Raw genomic sequence first — 24,263 nt, 5'->3', positions numbered from 1 at the left:
AGTTAGTGTCAAAATCTAAATCTAGTATCACAATTTTAAGAAGCTATAAGAAAACTATTAGAAAAATAGAGCATCAAACAAGCAAAAAATATTTTACAATTTACATAATAAAAAACAATTCGTTTAACAATGGCTCTATGTTCAGTAGAAGAAAAAGTTTACCCGAGAAACTACAGCTCTTCAGGTTTGGTAATAAACCAACCCACATGGGGATCATCCCCCTTGGTGCTCCTCACACCCACTGATGCTGAAAGGCACAACTGAAGCAGGAAACATTTTAAATATGTAACTTTTCAAATGGGAAAATAAGTCCCCAAATTAAAATTTGTCATCAAGAAACACAAGATCATATACCTTGTTAATAAACTAACAAAGTCTGAGCGCACCTTCTGAACCCTGCTTCCTGAGCCAGCTGGACACTCTCACACCGTGAGAAAATGCCCTGGACTTTACGGCCAAAGTTGTCCAACTCACGTAGGTCTTCCAGACGGGAGTTCAACATCTAGAGCATGATTCAGGATGGCTCCTTGATAACTGTGCCCTGAGACCCTTCTTGGCCCATCTGCATCCCATTGAAAGAGAGCGCAACCTCAACAAAGCAACGGGCACAAAGGCTCTGGATTATAGTAAGGAAGATGAAAGTCAGTCAACATCTTTTTTTTTTTTCACCTAAAAACCCCATCAGGCACCATGACAACAACAATGGAATAGAGTGTAGCTTCTTATACCATTGGATCAACATAGCATTTCATTATTAAAAAAAAAAAAAAAAAATCCATGAGTCTGACAAAATGTACCTCTCACTCTCCCCAAGGAGCCTTACATACAATACTCTCATGATGGCAAACAGATATATTTTAAATTATATATAAAAATTATACATAATATATAATCAGTTCCACACACACACTTCAAACACCTATGCCCAGCAGTGTGGACTTCCCACAAACACACCTCTCCATCCACCCCAGAACACACCAGTCATGAGGCCTATCATCATGATAGCTCTTATTAGGTGTGTAATAGTGGGGCATTCAAATTAGAAAAGATGGGTCCTGGGACAAAGCCAGACACTGGTACCCAAAATGCCAGTGAACTCACCCACCCTCTGGTTAGGGCCCCTGGAAGGCATGTCCACACTCACCCAAGGAACCCAGCCTCCCACCTTGACCTCACAGTTCTATCTCCAATGCTAGGCTGTCCTATTTGGGATAGCAAAATGCAGTCAATTCAGAATGCCTACTTAGTGCTGGGGTGGAGGGGAGAAGACCTGGCAGAATCAGGTGCCTCATCCAGATGTGAACCTGTGCTATGCCACAGGTGCAGAAGAGTGTCAGACCTTGGGAGCTGGGGCCGGGCACACACAACAGGAGGCAGGCCTGTGTTGTCCAAAACATACACCAGCACATGGGACCAGGTGGCTGATTGCCTGATAAGACTCAATGGAACAAAACCAGGGATTGGGGAGATGTGAGGAGTTCTGATAACCACCTAAATTTAGCAGTCCTTCCAAAACAGCCTGGAAAAGATGACTCATCACTACTCCCTCTTGGTTTGGAAAAACAAATTCAGCCCAAAGTCCGGCTGAGGGGGTTGTGAGCAGGGCACGTGCAGCAGCCAAGGGTACCCCTCTTGGAAGATCCCCGGAGGCCTGGCTATTTCCTTAGAAACCCCCCTTTACTCTCCCTCTTCAGCAGAGGTCCTGGGGCTCCAATTTGCTCTGTGAGTTTTGAAGAGTGAGGTCATAAAAACATGCCAGCAGAAATTTCGAGGCAGGAAGGTATGTTTACTCACCACAATGGGTCTTTCCATCCTGAGCATTTGGGGCTGGGGCACAGATGAGTAGGCACAATATCCCAAAGACTCTGTCTCTAGATGTGTGAAACTTCTATGTGGAAAATACTGGCTGAGCCACAAACCTGACAATCCTGTCCTTGTTTGGTAGAGGGTAGGGGCACTTTTGGTGGGTTTTCTTTTTGCCTGTGTGTGTAATTCCGGGACAGGAATGAGGGGTGTGATAAGAAGTGTATACACAGTGAGAGGTGAGCCCCAACACCTCCCCTACAACACAGCCCCCATACACACAGAACAAACTCCTCTCAACAAGAGCACAGGGACATGAGCACTGTGTCCGAGTCACCCTCAGGGGTCCTTGCTCTGACAGGAGAGTGCAGGGATTTTTCCTTAGACTGAGCCTTCTGTGAGCACCTTTGGCTCTTGGCTGAGAAAGAGGGGATGCACCTATCGGGAAGGTCTCAGCCATGAGACAGTGCAGGGGAAACGCACCTTTGTCGGTGTGCAGAACAATGGACTTTGTTAGTGAAAAGGTAAACTATAATCACAGTCTTCTGAGCACTGTCTTGCATGGAAATTTCAGCCAGAAGGGAAATTAAAAGAAAAATTCTTAGACACACTCTCTCCCTCCAGTTTTTTGCTTATGTGGGAAATATCAGACAAATTAAGCAAACAGCTACCAGGCCCCAAGAAGATAGCATAGCAGACAACCCAAACCCAAACAAAGTAAGTTAATATCAAAATAGTTCATCACACCAATCTACATAAATTGAAATACCTTTGGAAAACCAAGCTTTGAACTCTTGGGATCCTCCACCTGTGGTCTGAATGATGGTTCAGCCTTGGGTGCCTGCAGCCCGCCCTCCACTGGCCAACCCAGCCATTTGGCTATTTTACAAATAGTTAAAGTTTCTCCAAGAACCTTCCAGGGCAGAGTAAAGAAGAGTGCTGTCAATTTACCTACCAGGCTTCTTTCTACCAGATTTGTGCAAAGGCTGGTGGAGGGGAGGGATGGGAAACTAAGCTTTGAAAGCAGCATTTCCATTTTCTGTGGTATCCAAAATGCCTGTCTCTCTCAGCTCCCATCAACGTGGGCCCTTCTGTCTCCTGAATTACACCAGCTGGAGGAAGACTCGACTAGCATTCCTGTTTCTTCTGGCTTCTCTATCTGGGAGTTCCACAGGGGCAGGGGGTAGGGAGGGGTATGTGCTGTGTAGACAGACTTATGGAGGCATGGGGTCAGAGCAGGGTTACAAACCCATATACAAACCCATGCGTTTGGACAATGAGTGACACCAGAGGGACAGCAATGCAACCTCAACTGTCTCATGTGTGGGCCCCACACTCTGAACAACACTCCAATGGCACAGAGTAATTATTTGGCCATTTTCCAAGTTGATGTTAAGCACCAACATATTTGCTGGAGTGACTCACAGAAACTAACAGGACTCAATTTGATAACACTTAAGAGAAGGGTCAAACAGATCATGGTGGGGGCCCCAAGTGGCTGGGAGGACCGGTCACCATCACCTCAGAACAAGCAGACACCTCTCCTGGGAACCTCATAGGACCCCAGGCACTGACCTGAAAGCATCAAAGGGCAGGATTTAGTGAATGGCAGAGACCCATAGAAAAGGGTGTCTGGAGCTCTGCTAACTTGAGGCCAGTCCTACATAAACACAGTGTCACGTTCCAGTTACTCAGGACACACAGCCAGGGTGAGAGATGCCAGAGCAGCACGAGCAGGCCAGACCTGGAGGGAATGTGGCTGAAGGAGGCCCTCTGTGCACACGCATCCTGGAGTGGAGACAGCACCCCCCAGCCTCATTCCCACAGTGGTGACCCTGTGGTGGAGTAGGCTGGGGTCTATCAAGGCAGCAGAGCAGAGTCCCTGCATGGAGGGGAAGTGAAGAAGGGTTCACAGTCCTAAGGCCCCTTCTGGAAGCCACTTGGAGGGCAGAGAAGGGAGAAGGAAACCAGTCTTGTTTTTCCTTTTTGAGTAAACTGCTATCCTCTGGCTCCGGGGAGAACCTGTGGGGACATACTGCATTGTGATACTCATCTTGCATCTATGGCTGGCTGTTTTGGGCTGACCAGGGAGATGGCTACTATGAGTCTGGAGTAGGTGCATGTTCACCCCCAGAATAGTGCCTGGGGACAGAGTCCTGGTGACCTTCATTCTGCCTGGGGCCACAGCAGCACAGAAAGAGAAGAGTTGCTTTCTTCAGGCAAAATGAATTTAGGAGGCGCAATGGCCAGCCACAGCCAAGGGGCCCTGGCCAGCGAGCTGTAAGAGGTAACCAGGGCCTACTGAGCCTGCCACAGAGCAAGACAGGGCAGGTCCTGTGCACTGTGGGCTGAGGCTGCAGTCCAGGTAGTGCGCCTTCTGCTGCTCGGGGGCCTGGTGGTCATGGGAGGGTTCTGCTGCATTGGCGGAGACAGCGAGGTGCTTCTGGGTCCTCCGTGGGCATTCCTCAGGGCTGCTGTCACCTCCAGGGGAAAGGGCTGTTCGTCACTTGCAGTGGTCCAAATTGCCTTCAGGAGTCCTTGCTTGGCCAGTGGCCAGGGATGCCTCTTCACTGTGCCACAGCCCGTAGCCGAAGTAGATGGTGAAGCCTGCAGGCCAAGGGCAGAGTGCAGTGAGCAGAGCGGTGGGGGGTTGGGGTCCAGGGAAGCAGACAGAGCAGCCCCGGGCAGAGCAAACCTCACCACACTGTCTGCACCGAGCCTTTCTGTACTTGGAGAAACAACACGACTCTTCAAACAGGGCCAGCAGAGGTGACCACTGGAAAGCCTCACACCAGGGAAGCCCCTGAGCAGTGGGAGCTCAGCTGGGGGTCCCTGGGAGGGGCATTAGTCCCTCAGCTTCATCCACTGACCACCTGGTTGGAGGGGCCTACGGCCGCTGGGGGGCGAGGGGTGCAGGACAGACCGTGGAAGCTGCGCAGCTGTACTGTCCCCTGCCAGGGTGGGATTCCAGTGGACACTGGCTTGCCCTGGGTTTCCGTGCTGTCTACACGGTCCCCACTGCCCGTTTTCTCTGCGTAGGTGGCTGCCGCACTACAGTAGGCATTCAGGTCACCTGGGAATATAGGCACCATAGGAATCGAGTCCAGTCCAGTGCTAGGCACTCCAAAGGTCTGTGGTTGGCTCCAGACCCATCCAGCAACTGTGACCCATGTGGCCCCAGGGCCACCCTTACCTTATGCTGGTGACATAAGGAGAGCAGGCATTAAAGGAAGGACTCAGCTACCAGAAGTGCAGGAAGCAGCTAATGCCCAGAAGCCAGCTTACACCAAGGATGCTCAGAAGCAGGCGCCCTGTATCTCTGGCAGGAAGTGAGCAGCTAGCCCTGCAGTCTTAGGAGTAGGCCCAGTGGGCTGAATGCAGACTGAGCCAGGTCTCTCACAGAAAGGCTCTACAGGAGGAGCCTGTCTGGCTAGACACAGGCTAGCCTTTGAGGGAAATGAGGGATCTGCAAAGAATGGGGCAGCAAAATACCCCCTAGAGATGGTGCAAGCAGCAGCCAACTACCTCAAAGTGTGGCAACCCAGCACTGAAAGGTTTGGAAGAACCATGGGCCCGAGATTACTGCTCTTGTCAGGGATACTGAGGGACAGAGGTCCAGGCCAGTCCCCCAGAATCAGCACTCAGCCTAGACATGGAGGGAGAAAACTGTATCCGTCTCCTGCAGCCCCCAGAGATAGAATCCCAGAGAGAGGCCGGGCCACGGTCGGTCCCAGACAGGACCATCACCCACATGGTAACACCCACGTCTCTGCAGGCCCACTAGTACCCACAGCCCATGTGGAGAGGTGAGGCCCCCACTTTCCCACTGGGGATTAGACAGACTGATGCTTTATTGAAGGCAGACTTATAGTCTTGTTCTGATTAACCTCAAGCTCTTGCTCAATGACACAACTAGTTCAGGTAAGAGGCTATTAAAACAAAAAGTACCTGAAAGGGAGGAAAGGACCCATAATCTACCAGGAGCTCCTTGTTGTTTGTGAGAAAACCGCTGACTACCTGTGTTCCCACTGTGTTTTGAAATCTGAACTGAGGGAGGCTCGATGACATTAGCCATCCAGCCATGTAGCAGGGACATGAGTGAGCAGCAGGGGTGGGAGGCCACAGGTGACACTTGAGTATGGGACATGCTGGTCACAGCAGAACCAGTGAACTGACCTACCTATCAGCATCCACACTGCAAACCGGACCCACGTGCCTTGGTCCAGCTGCATCATGAGATAGACATTCACAAAGATGCTCAGGACAGGAAGAACCGGTAGGAAGGGCACCTGCAAAATACAAGGCAGCAGCGTCAGTTCTGACAGTGAAGAGCATGGAGCTGGTGCCTATTTGAAACATTTAGCAAAACTACCTAGAAAACACCATGCGCCTGACATTCATGTGGATCGCTGAGATTTGTATGGACTACCATCTTCAGATGGGAAAGAGGAAATGAATGCCAAGCTCATTCTTGTACCTCCCAACACCCTCCAACACAAATATACCCACATGCGAGCAAATCCTAACAGGTGGGAGTTTGGGTCTAATCAACTAATTGCCAAAGTAAGCTCTATTCCTATTTTCCACTCCTGCTATTTTCCCACTAAAGGGGAGGCCAGAATCAGAATTGCACTTTATCTCTAAGGTTGAACTATTTTATTATTTGTATAATCTAAAAGTGCAAAAGCCTGCTCTGGCTGCTGTGGCTCAGTGGATTGAGCATTGGCCTGCGAGCCAAGTGTCACTAGTTCGATTCCCAGTCAGGGCACATAACTAGGTTGCACGTCAGGACCTCAGCTGGAGGCGCGAGTGAGAGGCAACCACACAGTGATGTTTCTCTCCCTCTCTTTCTCCTTAACCCTCTCTCTAAAAATAAAATAAGCAAATAAATAAATTATTTAAAAAAAACAAAACTGGTTTCTCTTTTATAAATAAATAAATAAATATGCAAAAGCCTTAGTAACCTCCAAGGCTTGCTGATGATATGTGATCCACCCGAACAGCATTTGTGAGAAGCCCCTGGGGATGAGGTGTGCTATGCCACCTGAGAGCCAGGGGCAGGGAGGAGTGTCTTCCTCTAGAGCAGTGGTTCTCCACCTGTGGGTCGGGACCCCTTTGGGGGTTGAACGACCCTTTCACAGGGGTCGCCTAAGACCATCAGAAAACACATATATAATTACATATTGTTTTTGTGATTAATCACTATGCTTTAGTTATGGTTGGGGGTCACCACAACATGAGGACCTGTATTAAAGGGTCGCGGCATTAGGAAGGTTGAGAACCACTGCTCTAGAGCCAGGTCCTCATCAGGCACTGTTTGCACCCCTGGGCCCATATTCTCCTGAGGCTGGCTGGCAAGCACCTCCCACCAGACACCCAGGCTTACGGGAGCCCATGCAGGGTCTGTCCCACTAGGCAGGCCTATTGGACAGAGCCGCTCACCTTAAATGAAAGCTTGGTCTTGCTCTCAGGCTGTCTCCAGATGACAACCGTGACCAATGAGCAGAGGATGGCAGAACCAATGAGTATAAGGATTGCCCACAACTCCCCGTTTGTCAGAGCCTTCTTTCCAAGCACAGCCATTATGCAGAAGACGATGATAAGAATTGCTGAGAGAGACAGAGAGAGTGGGAAAGAGAGATGCATCTCAGCCCTTTCTCAAGTTCCCACAGATATCCTCAGCTCTCCCCAAAACCTACAGAGAGAGAGAGGCTCTGTATTTGTAGTCGTCACCTACAATGAGGACAGAATAACTGACAGCACAGTCCAGCAGCAAGACACCCACCCATACCCATACCCAGTGACAAGATACCATGTAGTACCAACAAGCAGGACCCCAGATACATTACAGGGAAGGGGAGGCTCTTACCTATGAGGCTGGTTGAAATGTTCACAATTAGCCCAGAGAATTTGGAGGGCTCCATGTTTTTGGGTGAAAGTACAGTTTTCAAAGAAAACCTTTCTGCTTCTGGTAAAAAGCCTGTCTGGGAATCGCTGGTGCTCACCAATTCATTCTGGTCTACTTGGTCCAGCTCCTCAGTAGTCCTGGCCATCTGGTATACCATGTTAGGTTGCTCTGGCTGATACCTGCACATAAGGTGTCCATCATGATATGCAAAACAATACACAATAATTCAAGTTCTTCGTAAGCCTTCAAAGGTAAATTGCCCAAGACATAAGGTATCATATGGAAAGTTTGCGGTTAGAATGACATGTTCTTTGGCAAAGTGGAAACAGAGAAGGAGACCTGGGTCCTTAGCTTCTGCTCCTGCTTCTGGCAACACCCTCCTTGGTGTCTGTTTTGAGACAACTTGACCTACACCATAAACCAGCTCAGAGAAATGTCCTGCAATAGTTTCTCTGGCTCTGAGAGTAGCACTGGCCCTTGGAAGCTTAAGATATTAGGCCACTTCCAACAAAACTAGGCTGCAGGAAGCTAAATGCGCAGACAGAAATAGAAAGCAATAACAGCAGGATCCTATTTGGTGCAGATAACTGGAGAAATGTGTCTGCAGGCTGATGATGCTTTGAGATATTCTACTTGTGAGACTTAATTGGATCAATTTATTTGAAAACTCCAAGTGCCTTGGTATAAATAAATCTACAGAACTGGATAGAAAGATCCAGCCGGTGGCATGGTTTCCAAGAAATAAACTACCTGCAAATGCAACAGTCATTTTAAATGAGGCTCCTTATCTTCTCACTCAAAATGAACAGAGCTCAAATCTTTTCCACCAGCCTTGAAAAATAGACTGCCTTATGTATTATTTTGCATATAGTCTAAGAGTAAGCAAAAAGGCATTCACCATATTTTCACTGATTCACTTATATAATACCGTTTGGTCAATTAAGAAAGCGGTGGGACCTTGGTAAAGATTCTAGCATTGAGCCCTTGGGAAAGGATAAGTGGTAAGGAGGCTAGCCAGCTAGTTTTAGCTGATTTCACACAGTCATTACCAAGGCTCGACTCAGGTTTTATATACATTAGCTGCTGAGCACATTAAAAATGGGATCAATGGCCTTGCAAGTAGAAATACCTGAAAAGAAATAAAGAGGCTCTTGTCAGGTGACAACACTAAGAGTTTCCATGACTACAAGTTCTCATGATGAATGCTACCTTAGGCCATTTCTGGGACTTGGGAAGCAGAGCCCTGTCTTTCCAGAGCAAAGTAAAATTGGCACCTGGAGGTATGCTTTGGAGGTAGCTGAGACACCAAGCTTAAGCCTAGAGCTGCTTTATTATCTCTACCCTGGGGCTAGCCTGGATACTCATGCTAGAACAGGCAGAGCCTGGGAAGTCTTCCTGAATGTCAACTTCAGCCATCGCAACCATATACTGGGACTCCTTCCTCCAGCAGCAGTACAGTGAAGCATCACAGGGACCTAAGTTTCATTGGATTCTCCCAATTTGTACCCGGGCCAGTCCCCAGACCCCTCTGTCCCAAGAACCTAGACCACATTAAAAACATTATGCAAGCCTTCAAAAAATCTGATCCCAGGATTCAGGCTCAGAAGTTGATCTGAGAACATGTCTTTATTCTCCCAACACCCAGCCAGAAAAATGAGGGTGGAAGACTTTGCAAGGATGTTCTCTATCACTAGGTTCTCAATCGCTAGATTCTACCCTCTCCTGAGCAGCTCCCAAGGGAGCTATCAACAACCTAAAATTTACACTGTCTAACCATTAATCTGAACTGCTAAGAGGCTAGCAGGCTTCATGTGCATTTCTGTCATGGGACCCAGAAAAGCCATACATACCGTAAGACCAATACACAGGCAGCCACCAAAGAGTAAGCCAGGAGAGTGCCAATGGACATGAGGTCCACCAAGTCCTTCAGGTCAAACAGAAAGGCCATCACAGCTGGGGAGAAAAACATCAGAATCCATGGATTGTCCTCTACACGTACTGACATCAAGGACCACCACCTACCTTTGATCAAGAGCAAATGAGAGGTGCTGCTTTTTCTTGCTCCCCACACTTATAGCCCTTTCCATGGGAAGATGCTTAAAGGGAAAAAATCTCAGGATTAAATCATACGTAGTCCTCAATAGATGTAACTTTGCAAGCTATCCCAACACTAAAAACAGAAACTGAAGTTCAGATAGGCTGGGAGAGTTACCTAAGGTCACACGGCTAGTAGGTGGAAAAGTCAGAATTTGAACTAGGTTCTTATGACTCCAAGTCCAGTGTTTCTTCCTCTCCATTATGCTGGCTCACAGGCAAATCAGGTACATCTGTACATCTATCCATCTATCCATCTATTCATCCATCCATCCATCATCCACCTGGCATTCATTAAGAGCATGGTCTACACCACTGAAGAGGTAAGAACAATATCTGGCATATCATCCAAGATATATGCATCGGTCAGCAACAGTAATAAGGAGGTGGATGAGGGCAGATGAGGCTCCTGACTCAGACAGTCGAGAATAGGAAGTAGTGTGACTCTCAAACAATCTCAATCCCTTCATCATGACCACACTTAAAAAATAAAATAAGACATGCATGCTCATTTTAAAATCCTTTATACTTTTTGAGGGTGTGTATGTGGGTATATAGATCATCTCTCATTAAAACAATAACTTAGCTAGGTCTATTTTGGGGTATTTTCAAATCATTCACATCGAGACAAGTTAAAATATAAACACAAAACCACTGCTTTTCCACAAATACTTTTCTAGCCCCTGTAAATCACTGCAGCTAAAACAAATGTAAATTGTGAATAAATAATAAGATTTAAAAGCAGAGAAGGCCTTCTGGATAATTAGAACAGTGTCCAACTACCCATGCCACAAATGCCTATGTTCCCACTCACAGAAACACTCAAGACAAATTTCTTCAATGTGAGGTGATTTTAGAAAATCTAATACTTTTTTACACTCCCACCAAATAAAGAGAAAATCCTCGGTTTGGTGGATGTACTTTGTAGTCACTTTAATGATTATAGTTTCATTTCCCTTCATCAGCACAGAAAGGAAATTAAGGCCAATCTTTAATATGATCAAATTACATGTAAATACTGAAAAAATCTTCACTGTTTCCAATGCCTTAATCCCTTAAATATATTGGTCATATTCTGACACATAGTGTCCCTTAACCTGACCATTGCGATCACCTCAAGAGTGTAGAATTGCAGGACAAATTTGGTAAATAATAAAAACTAGGTTTCTTTCATTATATTAATCCACAAAATAAAACACACGTTGCTAAAGGCATAAATACTACTAATAACAACTCATTTATTTAAAATAGTCAAATGTCTTATCAATGGCCATTTGACAAGTCCCTGTGGTCCAAACTGTGACTGGTGTCACGTGTCCTAATTTACTAAAAGACCCACTGCTTTACTCACACCCTGGAAGGAGCCAGCCTCTTTAGCATAAAAACAAACCAGGAACAAAGCAAGAGCCAGCTCTACACCATGGCTATGCTTCTTGCCTTCACCTCTCAGTGCCTCCACTTCCACATCTGCACAATGAGATCACGTTGCCTCTTGAGCTATGAAATGCAGTCATTAAAGGAGGAAACGTAGACAACAAAGAGCATGCAGTGCATGTGCCAATAAGTTCTGGCCCTCCTTCATAATCCAGGAACCCTGGAACATCACATAGACCAGGGGTCCCCAACCCCTGGGCCATGGACTGATATTGGTCTGTGGCCTGTTAGGAACCAAGCCACACAGTAGGAGGTGAGCTGTGGGCTAGTGTGAAGCTTCTTCGGTATTTACATCCGCTCCCCACTGCTCACATTGCTGCCTGAGCTCCACCTCCTGTCAGTTCAGCACTGGCATTAGATTCTCACAGGAGCGCGAACCCTACTGTGAACTGCGCGTGCGAGGGATCTAGGTTGCGTGCTCCTTATGAGAATCTAGTGCCTGATGCCCTGAGGGGGAGCTGAGGCGGTGATGCTAGCTCTGGGGAGCCGCTGCAAATACGGATTATCATTAGCAGAGAGGTTTGGCTGCACAGAGGCCAAAATAAGTCAATTGCTTGCAGACTCCTATCAAAACCCTATCAGTGAGTGGCAAGTGACAATTAAGCTGCGTCTGGTGGCAGGCTATAAAGCCATCCCTCCCCCGCAATCCATGGAAAAACTGTTTTCCATAAAATCGGTCCCTGGTGCCAAAAAGGTTGGGGACTGCTGACACAGACTCAAAGCGTTCTTCAGTACACTGATGCCATCTGTCAAAATCATCCTCTTGGTGAAGAACCTCATATTTGGTAAGATAAACCTCCTCTGGGCCTGCCATTATTTATACACTTAAGGCAAATAGCTTCACCAGCAACACTCTCAATATCCCCTGGGGAAGAGGTGGTACATTTTATACCACACTCATCATAAGGGACCCTCGTTTCCCAGAGACTTCACAAGCTAAGATACAGGACATTAAATTTCCAGTAATAACAGGAAGTCTCACTTGGCTTGTAAATGCAAGACGTCATCTTACCACTCAGGGACCCTTAAGTAGAAGGCCAATGGCTCTGAGGGACCATGTGTGTCCTAAGCTCTGGCCACTTAGAGGATAATAATAATAACAGAATTCAAACTTTTTGGAAATTCTATCACCTCTCTGTAGCACTGGCCTCTGCCTTTTGTCAAAAGGGCAGTAACCTTGCAATAAACCAGGTTCTAAGGTTAAAATCCAAATGTTAAAAAAAACTAGTTAAAATTTCTTGTGGGCCACAGTGTCATTCAGGCCACTTCCCTAGGGAGTAATAATAGCCCAACTGCTGAAATGTTTGCACGCGGAATTAGTCCCAGTCCTTACCCGCGATGGCACCTGAGGTTAACGTGGCGATTACTGGTGTTTTGGTCCTATCGTTGATTTTGGCCAAAAATTTAAATAGCAGTCCATCTTCAGCCATGGCGTAGATAACTCGAGGCATGGGAAACATGGAACCTAGAAGGCTGGATGGAAGGAGAAGACAAAGCACGTCAGTAAGAAGAGCTTACCAGGACTCAAGGCACCAGGGTCCGGCCAGGCCCAGCTGACCTCTGGGAGCAGGTGCCCTGAGCTCTTCCCAAGGACTCATGCTAAAGACTCAGAATTCCATACACCAACCCCCCCCCCCCCCAAAAAAAGCACTTTCTCTGAGTATGTGTTAGAATAAGAATGGGAAAGGCCTAACAAACCAGCACAAACCTAGTTATTGTTTTTCTGGAAGAAAAACAGTGGCCCTAAAGCCAGTCCCTTGCTGAGCAGATGACAGCTTTGTGTTCTTCTAGAAGATCAATAACATAATTGACTTGGGTGATTAATAGCAACAACAAGGGAGGAACTACAGAATCAGGGTTTGGGTACTGGCTCCATTTCCAGAGAAAAGAGTAATTTTAACAGCAAATCTGCATGTCCAGCTTTACTTAGCCCTCCACATCTGACATCTGAGAATCCTCACCTGGTAGAGAGAGCACAGAGGGAGCCGACGGCCACCGCATATTTGGCGCCTTCCCAGCCCACGTGCTTGAAGGCATCAGGCAGGGGGCTGTCCTTGTCCAGGCATAAGTATGGCATCATGAGTGTGAGGGCAGCTGACACCCCAAAGTAGGCGATGAAGCAAATCAGGAGGGAGGCGACAATGCCCACAGGGATGGCCTTCTGGGGGTTCTTGACTTCTTCACCTAGAAGCAGCCAAGAGTAAGCCCCAGAGGGCGTGGTGAGAGACACCCCACAAATCACGAGACCCCAGGCCTTTCAGTGTCCAGGGAGTCTGTGCCATCACAAATGACTCCCACAGAACTCAGCCCTGTGGGGACCAGGGTCTCCTGGGCTCTGGAAACACAGGGTGACCCTCAGCAACACAGACCAGGTGACCCCTAGGCCCCAGACAGTGTCCTTGGCCATTACATCATGGTTCTGTCAAAGGAAAAACTTGTTTCCTTTGGCAGGGAGATTTGACAGGCCCAACGGAGCCTAGACTATTCAATTCACCAGGATGACAGTATTTTTAATGGCCTCGTGTCTTCAGATGATGCACAGATAATGAAGTCAGGCTGTGGCCTCAGCTGTCATTATCCCACTCTAGCAGGACGGGGTTAGTCACACTCATGATGCAGTTTCCTGTTAGGAACTGCCCCTTGAGGAAGTGATAAGGGCAGGGAAGATTAGCAGGAAGCTGCAATCTACATGTTACTCATGTGTGAAAGCTCAGCAACGAGCACATACCCACAGGAAGGAAGACAGAGGTGGGCGGACCTACCTGTGGTGGCAATGCAGTCAAAGCCCACAAAGGCGTAGAAGCAGGTCGCTGCTCCTGATAGGACACCGGAGAACCCAAAGGGTGTGAAGCCACCGACACCAGGGTTCCCTGCCTTTGTGTCACTAAAAAAATAAATAAAAGAGCCACAGCAAAGATCACGACACCAGCTTCATGGTTCCCAACAGTCTCATCCTGACTTATGCTCACTGCTCCAACCCTCAGTACATGATCCCTGACAGCTGTCACCAGTCACCGCCTCCCAACTCTGTGGACAACAGGCCCCTCGATTTCCGAGGCCCAGAGTCACAATGGTGTGTACTAAGCCCTTTCCAGAAGCATCTTCTAAATATTGACTTGGAGTGGGGGTGGAACGTAGGAACTGTGACGGGCTGTCTAGCAGGAAAGAGGGAGAAACTAACAATTGCAGCCTCTCCCCCAGAACTCTAGAGAAAGGAATGAAACCAGGCAGCACAGGGCCCCAGAGCTAGGGACGAAATGCAAGAATTCTCTGTATTTATCAGTAACTCAGGTCTCAAAACAAGCATTTCCAAAGATACTGAGGTTTGAAGAGTGATTTGTTTCAGTCAACAAAAATGCTTCCAAAGCACCCATGTGCACACCGTAAACAGCTGGGATGCTTCATGGGTGGGGACTGGTGCCCAGCATAGCTGGGCTCACAGGTGGGACTTAGTAGTATTTGCTAAAGTAATAAATGCAATTAAGCACATTCTGTGAACCCCAAAGTCCCTGAAAATCCAGAAAACAGTCCTAATGGATTGGAAGCTATCACTCTAGACGCTGTGCCTAAGCTTCAACATGAGGCACTTCACCCTGCCAGGCCCCATCTGGGTGGCCATCTGTGACATCAGTCCACCTCGGGCCCTGCTTGTTGCCAAGTAATCTTAAGCCCCAGCCACCTGAAGAGCAGTCCAACTCCTTCCAGTGTGAGAAGCTTCAGCTCCTCCCTTAACACAGAGCTCCAGAGGACGCTCAGCCCTCCCCCTCAGCCCTCCCCACTGGACTGGCTGCCCGTTTATATAGATCTCTTCACCTCCAGACCTGAGAACAAGAATGAGATAGAATATTTCCATCCTATAAACACTGATGAACTGAGGCTGGGTTAGCAACTTATTCTGGCAGATTTGCTTTCAGTTAGACTTATCCACTGGCTAACGGAACAGACAAATAATTTGGGCCCAATTATTTTCTAATGGGGATTAAACCTTTTCCTAATTCCTTGGGAACAATTGCATTTCTCAGTTCAAGAAGATGCCATGGAGCTACTGGGACTTACTGGGGTTCAGTAGCAACATGAGGGAAACTCCAAGAAACACACAAGTGATAGATGTGGGGAAAACTGTCACCAGACTCAAATGGAAGCTTGTCATCTTAAAGTATGACTGAAATAAACCACCAACCCAGGTATAAAAAAAGGCAGTCCAAGATAAGTAAGTCAGCAAGGTGCAGTCCACAGTCCACATCATCTCCCAGGTGTCTGGCTAGTAGCCATTCCCAGGTCCAGGAACCACAAAGAAAGTGGACACCTGGTAAGCTGTCTTCTACAATCCCAGCATAGGGTGATGGGAACTGCCTCCGAACCCAGGCAGGATGAAGACCCTCCATGCTGTATGGTCTCACTGGGAAATGCATTAGACTTCAGAGGGACAATTTCATGTAAGACTATGTGACCATTGTTAGAAACACAAGTCTAGGGCTGGTAAAAAAAAAAAAAAAAGGAAAAATCTTACAGGTTTTAATAAAATGAACAAGCAAGCTATGTCCCCATCCCAATGCACTCTACCTCCTCAAGTGGCTGTGTCCCCATGGACAGGCAACAAATGCCACTTTGTCTGGGAGGTCAATATAGTTCATGATTCAGTCCCCAAAAGTAAGGCTCTTTTTATTTGAACTGTTAACCATATAATATTAGAGTTAGTGAAATTTCATGCATTTAATTCAATAGTTTCCTGTTTGTGTTCTGGTCATGAACTAGTCACACATCAATGTCTGCCCATTAATCAGACCACTCACGGGCACCTGGTCTGTAACAAGCAGCAACCAAATTGGCATGTGACCACTCAGACCTCAGTGTCTCAGCCTCCCTTGCAGCTAGATATGGTTTCCTACTGGATTCTGGTCAGAAGAATGTGGGCAGAAGGGACATGTATCTCGAAGATCTGTCCTAAAAAGCGCTGGGAACACTCTGCTCCACGCTCGCTCCCTTTCTGGGACAGCTGGATCATGCCAGTGCCCGCGGCCCAGCTCTGACCAGGCAGAGGAGGACAACATCCTCAGAGATGACAGTATAAACAGATGCACAATCTGGGCCCCTGAAAGCCTACGTACAGCTACACTAGCCAACCAAATGAACTACTCATTTCAGGACCTGAGACATCATTTTAAAGCCATCACATTTTAGAAGAGTCTCTTTATCTGAGCAGTTTAACCTTTAGCCATAATTAAAATAGATGCATAGTAAAATCAAACTCTGTTCTCCATCCCAGGACCCTAAGTTTCACCTAAAAATCTGACAAAAGAATAAAAGAGATACATTATAATTATTTGGCTTTGTGTCCTAGATGAGTTTGTCGGTGAGGGTTCACCACAAGGCGTGAAAAGGCAGGGGGCTGAGGACAGTCCTGTCACCTGCCTCTAACCCTAGAGGTCTTGAGCCAGAGACACGTCAGGGGGGTGGGGCCACTGCCTTTCAGGGCTGATGGAGCCCAAGTCAAGTGTGGGAGAGATTATTATAATCACATTTTGATACTTTAGCAATTCTGAAAACCTCCGTAAAAGCCTGTGATAAAAGTTCCACGTGTTTCTTTTTCCATGTTATTAAATATTTGAAAATAAAGTGGTACCGCCATGTATTACAGAGAAAAATCTTTCTGATCACTCAGAAGGTGGTCATGAAACAGAATGCGAGAAAAAAGGGATTACTTCGTGAGTCTGACAGTGATTCTCAACTGTGTACATTTTGGAATTAGAATGAAGATTTTGTTTTCCCCAGTAGCACCCTGTCATACAATGTACTATATAGTAGAACATAAATTTCAAACCAATAAAACACCCCTCAGCTACTTCACTACAAAAAAATTAACAAAATATTCAAATTAAAATCACATTATTAAAAGAAAAACTTGTATAGTTCTAGTCAATTACATCCCCCAATACAAAAACTGTCAATGCCAAGGTATGAGCAGAAAAAACAACTCACTTGCCACACAAGTGACCAGTCGTGTTCTGGAAATCCTTCTCCGTGAGCTGCCAGTTTTTAAGCGATCCTTTCACAAATCCTGACACCATGATGAAGCCCAGGACCAGAACATTGACACAAGTGAAAATTTTGTTGACCATGGCTGATTCTTTCACACCAAGAGTTAAAAGTCCTGAAAACATGCATATATAGGAAACTTTGAGCGTTAACCTCATACCAGGCAAATCCTTCCTAGGATGGGGAACAGGGACAAGGACAATGACTGAAGACAAATCCATTTCTGTGAGCCTCTGAGGATGGGGCTTAATTCATCATTTTTTTTAAAAAGATTTATTTATTTATTTTTAGAGATGGGGGAGGGGCAAGGAGAAAGAGAAGGAGAGAAACATCAATGTGTCGTTGCCTCTTGCACATCCCCAACTGGGGACCTGGACCATAACCCAGGCATGTGCCCTGACTGGGAATCGAACCGGTGACCCTTTGGTTGGCAGGCTGGCACTCAATCCACTGAGCCACACCAGCCAGGGCTGAATTCATGATCTTGCTAGATGCAGTGATCAAAACAACCAAAGTCCTGGGGTATTTACTAATGCTAGGAGGATGCCATCCAGGGGGCACCAGGGGACTGCAGAGTAGGGGACATCAAGGCCCCTAGGGGATGAAGTGAGCACTTCTCCCTGTACCCTCCCCCTCACTAAAGCATGTTACTGAGAACTGCTCTCAGGAGCAGGATTTTATTTTCTCCAAGAATGAAATGCTTTGCTCAGTTTCTTGGTAGAATGAGTTTTTCAGATGAGGAAATTATTCAGATTGACTTGGGGATGTTAGCAATAAAAACAATGACAAGTGTCTGTAGTTGCAGAGCCACCACCACATATGGTCCCCTTGAACTCGGTGCATGACAAACACTAAGCCAGACTAGCTCTAGCTTGTAAACTCACATAGAAAAAAACACCAAGAGAAAAACACCCAGGAACCACATGGCAACACAGGACCACCTTCGGGTAAATAGGCCATCTGGGTAGTTCTGTGGCAAACTCACGGCTGGGTAAGAAAAGAGTCATGAAAAGGTGCCTGGGGGACACATGACCACAATTTATGATTAGAGATCACTGCAGTGCTGTGTATGTCTTCTATACATATTAAAATAAAAATGCTAACTTAATAGATTGAATTCTGAAATGCAGGCATAAGAAGAGAATGGAGCAATTCATCAGAGAATAGGACACCGCACTCCTCTGTTTTCCTTTTGCATCCCTCCCTCTAGTGTTTATGAAAATGTGAGCAGTGCAAACTTAATTTCCAATATATATTCCTGGCAACTGGACCAGAAATACTGCTGAGGCTGGCCAGTGCAAAATAACTTCAATTACACAGTGGGCAAAATTACACAGGTTGTTTTTAAAACCCATGCAAGGTTTTCTAACCTCAAAAGAGAAGTTACCACACTTCAGTTTAATGCTTATGTCAACAAAATCCCACCCTAGTAGGTGAGATGCAGATAAATGTCAGTAAGAAGATGCTGCCATCAGCTGTGGGCAAGCACTATCTGAAAACTTTCAATTCGGTACCCACAACTTTGTCATGAAATTTATTTACTTAAAAGGGTGTTCTGATGACCAGTGGGTGTGAAACCATCAGAGACATCTCAGAACCCCAGACACCCAACTGCTCCAGACAGACCTCCTTCTTCCACATGCACCTGGCAGATGAACAGCTACTTCCTTTCCCAGTGGTCATCACAGCATCAACAGAGTGTACAGCAGTCCCTCTCTATATTGCGGTTCACTTATCGCAGCCTCATTGTATCGCAGGATTTTTTAAAATACCATATTTATTTATCGCACATTTTTTGCTATATCGCAAGATTTTGCGGTACTGTATACGTACATTGTTAAAGTTACGTAGGTTTAAGAGTGCAGAATAAATGTAAGGTTCCTTCTTCGCGGGGGGGTCTGGAACGTAATACCCACGATAAGCGAGGGAATACTATATTCCTGGGTCACCTGCATAAAAAGTCTGCAGTACTAACAAAGCTTACTCCATAGTCACATAAACACCTGAGGGTTCTCTTTTAGCTAAATGATATACAACCCTTATGTGAAGCTATCAGAAGCCATTAAGGCAAAAAAGAGGTCTGCATTAATTACAAAAAAAAAAGGAAGAAGAAGAAATGGGGGCAGGGAGAAAAAGAAAAGGAAGAAAACTTAATGGGAGTCTGTCTTATACCTTAGATGCCCCCCTCCACCCTAATGATTCTCTCACTGTGTGGCTGTACCTGTTAAGATGAGAATTATAACCACAGAAAAGATATCTGGGTTTTCAGCCAGCACTCCAGGGACGTTCAGAGCCATGTGTGTCCGAGAGAACTCCCCAATGGGTTTGCCAATCAGCTCATCAAATGTTGCACTCCAGGCTCTCGCCACGCTTGAAGTGCCTGTCACAAAACACACACACCAGAGGAAAGTGCAAGAAAGCAATTACTAAAGCATTTGTCACAGAGCTGGACATTTACAGCATCCAGGTGTGATCACAGACAGTGCACGGGATTCTGTAGCAGCAGCCAGGCCTCAGCACGAATGAACTCAGAAGTTCACAGTGAAGTGGAAAGTTCAAGAAAGCTTCTAGGGCCTGGAATACTGATATCATTTATTGCATTTTCCACCAGGACCCAATATACACATGTATACATGTGTTTCAAATATTTAACTGAGTTATTAATAAAAGTTTTATAAAACATGCTGTCCTTGCACCTGGGAGGCACTCAGATAGTGTTTATTCAATTCTACCTATTTTATTTCATTACAAAAAGAAACATTGACATTCACATGAAATTGATGGCACGATGCACTCACAGCTAGCTGCAGTACGCAGTGTGCACATTGCTCAGAAGCTCCTTTTCCAAGACCCTCCAGGTGAATACTGCTCTCCCAGCAAAGAAGACCAGGGACATGGCTCATGGCTGACCCTCATCTCTGCCACCTGCCACTCTGTGCCTGACCGTAAGCTGACACCCACAGGTCCCCAAGCGCCCGCCAGCAGACAAAGCACTCTATACCTTCCCATGCCCCAGCCACGAGGAACGCAAACGGAGGCAGCACTCCCAATATCAACAACAGCTGACTATGTGCCCCCCTCACCCCAACCTTTCTATCTCAATCTGAATAAAGTCACTGCTTTTCCAGTGCTGTTCCTCAGGAAATGTTGCTAAAATTCCAATATTCACATATAGCATTTTCCTTTACTTTCTCAAAGTAGCTTTGCCGGTAACTGCAGTCTGGATCACTCCAGGAGTTCACCAGAGTGATCTATTGGGATTCAATTTTGCTATTTGGTCTCATGATATTTTTCCAACAAGTCAAAAATTTAACCACATTTCTTCATTATGAGCAGCCTGCCTATTATGAGGCCACACTCAGTTAAGAAACATGGTCTCCCATCTGGCCCAGAGGACGGCTCACTGCTGACCAGGTTCCCGAATTCCACCCTGAGAGCAGCTGCCTGGCCTCCCCAACCCTCAACTCTGAGTCAGGGCTTTAAAGCCCCATGTTGGCTGACAAAACTGCCCTCCCCAACAGCTAAGGCTAAGAAGTTCCTACAGTGACATGTGACACATGCATGATCGACACCAGAAAGTGGCGCTCTATATGGTCCAGAAGTATTAGGCCTCACACCCTCTCATGTCTCATGCCCAGATAAATCCTCTGGAAACACAACAGCCCATTTAAAGTAGCTGCATTCCCACTGAGAGACCCTAGCTTGTGTGAGTGTCTGCACTTATGTTTCATTGTTGGGCTGAGAAAACCATGGTTGTGAATTTTATTTTGGAAGTTAGAAGAGTAAGCCAGGTTGGCTCTGAGCAGACAGCACAGACTGAAAGGGAAGGTGGCCTCTCGTGTGGCAGTGGGCTCCCCACACAGAGGTGCAGGCCTGCGGTCCTGGTGGACTGCACACAACACTGCACCTGACACTCCCAGGGCCCACATGGCTCAACTTACCACATCTTACTGTCTTTTTATAATATTACAAAAAACCTGTTAAATATAAATGGAATGTTCAATGGCTATTTGTATTTCTACTTTTGAGAATTGGCTGTTCAAATTCTTTGGCTATTCTTTTATCCATGTGTTTGTTTCAATAGAATGGCAAACAACCATTAGGAATATTATTACAGAAAAACAGTTAATGCTGTGAAAAATGTTTACTATGTATTGTTTTATAAATAAAGAAACATACTATGCAAAAATATATATCTCATTAACAGAGATTATCTTTTTCCTCTACTTTGTCCCTAATACCTAGCAAAATGCCTTGCACAGAGCAAGCACTCAAGTAAATATTTGTTGACAATGAATAAATGAAAGGATGAATGAGACATTAATGTCTCCCAGTTCTCAGATTTCTTCTTTCTTTTTCGTGCTTTTCAATATTCCCCTCACCTTTCTGTGCTCATAATGAATTTACTCTAGTAGCCAAAAAAATCTACCTAAAAGAGGCTAAATCTTTTTTAACTAGTTAGAAACATCCCGTTGGTTCTACATCTCTCATGTTAACAGGAATGACCTCCGTGTTGGCCTGGCTTGTCCCCACTAAGCCCTGGCACACTTGAATATAAGAACTAAGAGCAAAGACCAGAGGGACAGTGGTGCCCACAAGGCTGCCTCCACCTTTTGTAAAAGGAAAGGGGAATATGGACAACAGTCAGGCAAGGAGGGAGCTAGACTTGGGAAGAAGCTAGACTTGGTCTATTTGAGAGCAAAGTAAGGCACCCACCCAAGACTCGGAAGTGGGAACGACAGAAGAGTGGGACTCACCAATGATGTAGGAGAGAATGAGGTTCCACCCTGTGATGAAGGCCCACAGCTCCCCGACAGTGACATAGCTGTAAAGGTAGGCTGAGCCAGTCTTGGGGACACGAGCACCAAACTCGCCATAACAAAGGCCAGCCAGCACTGAGGCCAGCGCAGCGATCAGGAAGGAGATAACGATGGCAGGGCCCGCGTTCTCACGTGCCACAGCTCCAGCCAGGACATACACACCAGCACCCAGCGTGCTGCCCACTCCCAGTGCCACCAGGTCAAAAGTGTTCAGGCAGCGGGACAGCCGGCTCTCCTCGTGGCTGCAGTCCACCACCTTCCGTCTCAGCATCTGCTGACCCAGGCTGAGCAGTACCTTGCACCCCATCCTGCTGACCAAATCTATAGAAGAAGAAGGACAGGGTGTGTCATTATGGCCATTCCTTTCACCCTTTCACACCTCTAATCACAACACATAGAGCAACCAAGTCCCTATTGTCATTTATTGCTAAAATGTTTTCAATCTCAGAATTCCCCAATCAGAACACCCACGTAGGACCTCTCCAGCCTGAGGCTTGCTTGCCAGAGTACACAGAAACACCCAGGGGCCAGGACACCAGCTGACTTTACCCTGAGGTCTCTGAGTATCCACATTTCTTTCATTTCCTACCTGAAATCTTGTATGGGCACAAACTACGAAGTATGGGAAACACACATTAGTGACATTGTTCCTGCCCACAACCACCATGCAATTTACCAGAAAAAAACAAGTTATCATTCTAAATGTACGGTTAGGGGAGGCAAACCAAACCATGTTTTAATTTATTATTAAAACCCAGAGGCCTCAAGTAACAATGGCAATGTTTTATAGACCTTTATGGAATCCTCTAGGGGCAAGGACCAAGATGTTTTCTCTTTTAAGTTAATACAGAGTCAGGTCCAGAGCAGAAAAATATTGAATTATTAGATGTTTAGGTTTTTTGTAATTGCTACTACTCCAGGAATCATTTTTCTTTGAACCCAAGTGCTAGCCTGAGCACATATTGAGAGTACATGTTCATGTAGGTCTTATGTCACACATCCCTCACATGGGACACTCCCATGAAGGCCCCAAAATGCCAGGTCAGTGTTTAAATGGCTCTCCTGTAATGCAGGGGCCAACCCTGCCTACTTGGTTGGGCCGGCTCCCACCTTCAAGGAGGTGGGACTAAACTTCTTACCCTGAAGTATGGGCTCCCCACAGTAACTTCCTTCCAAAGAGGATGATCTGGAAAGGGAAGAAAGAGTCACTTTATGGTGGAGAAACTAATGGCCAACATCAACAGTAACAGTCACATTAATGGTATGATGTGACAAGAAGGATACCTCACCTTGGTGATCTTCATACCCCAAACCAGAGCTCCAGTCTCATCATGAGAAAAATAGCAGACAAATCACAAATGAGGAGCATACTAAAAAACACCTGACCAACACTCCTCAAAATGGTCAAAGTCAACAAAAATAAGAAAAGTCCAAGAAATTGTCAAAGGCAAGAGGGGCCTGAGGAGGCATGATAACTAAGTGTCATGTAGGATCCTGGATAGGAAAACAGACATTAGGGAAAACCTAAGAAAGTCTGAATAAAGCATGGCCTTTATTTGTATCAGTATCAGTTCATGCTAACATACGATAATAATGTAGAATGTTAATAACAGGAAACTGGGTATGGGATGCATGGAAACTCTCTGTAATATATCCACAATTTCTCTATATAACTGTAAGTGTTCTAAAATTGTTTATTTAAAAAAAACAGCAAGTGCAGAGATAAGCTACCATCATTATTTTTGGCTGGAGGCTTCTTTCTTGTTTTTTGCTTGGAATTGCCTGGTGCGAGTGTTTTGTGGCCCACTTTTCGAGAGACGCCTCTCTGATCCCCACGCACCCAGTGGGGCAGGCGAGCCATGGCGAGACGGCACCTAATTGGCTGGGGGCTGCCCAGCTTGAGGCGGGCGGTAGCTGTCCAGTGAGGTGCGATGACCTCTCCCACCGTCAGAGGAGACCCCTGGCGCTCGTTTCCTTCGCCAATCGGATGAGCTTATAACCGGTATCTGTCTCCTCCCGTGTTGAGTCGACATTTTGCGATGACGCTGGAGTGTCCTCTCCAGTGAAGCTACAAAGCCTGGGCAGGGTGATATGGAGGGCCAGCTGTTGCCCATGCAGCAGACCCCCCCTCTCTTCGCAGCTGAAGGATCCAAGGGGAAAGACGGAGT

General features: G+C 46.4%; 1 protein-coding gene across 1 annotated transcript; it reads right to left on the bottom strand.

The window, feature by feature from the left end:
• Window positions 1-900: 900 nt before the first annotated feature.
• SLC7A1 (solute carrier family 7 member 1) lies at window positions 901-23,291 on the bottom strand. The gene is made up of 12 exons (XM_090273745.1): window positions 23,235-23,291; window positions 22,033-22,416; window positions 19,497-19,655; window positions 17,219-17,390; window positions 14,002-14,123; window positions 13,201-13,423; window positions 12,573-12,712; window positions 9,562-9,664; window positions 7,673-7,890; window positions 7,246-7,412; window positions 5,984-6,092; window positions 901-4,410 (listed from the first exon to the last, which is right to left on the bottom strand). Exons 2-12 carry the CDS (start codon window positions 22,400-22,402, stop codon window positions 4,307-4,309), a joined length of 1,887 nt encoding a protein of 628 aa, XP_090129871.1. The 5' UTR covers window positions 22,403-22,416; window positions 23,235-23,291; the 3' UTR covers window positions 901-4,306.
• Between the last annotated feature and the right edge of the window lie 972 nt (window positions 23,292-24,263).

This window comes from Furipterus horrens, unplaced genomic scaffold, assembly GCF_987537825.1.
Source record: "Furipterus horrens unplaced genomic scaffold, mFurHor1.1.pri manual_scaffold_4, whole genome shotgun sequence".
In the NCBI taxonomy this organism is placed as follows: domain Eukaryota; kingdom Metazoa; phylum Chordata; class Mammalia; order Chiroptera; family Furipteridae; genus Furipterus; species Furipterus horrens.
This window is presented reverse-complemented; position numbering and strand designations above follow the sequence as displayed.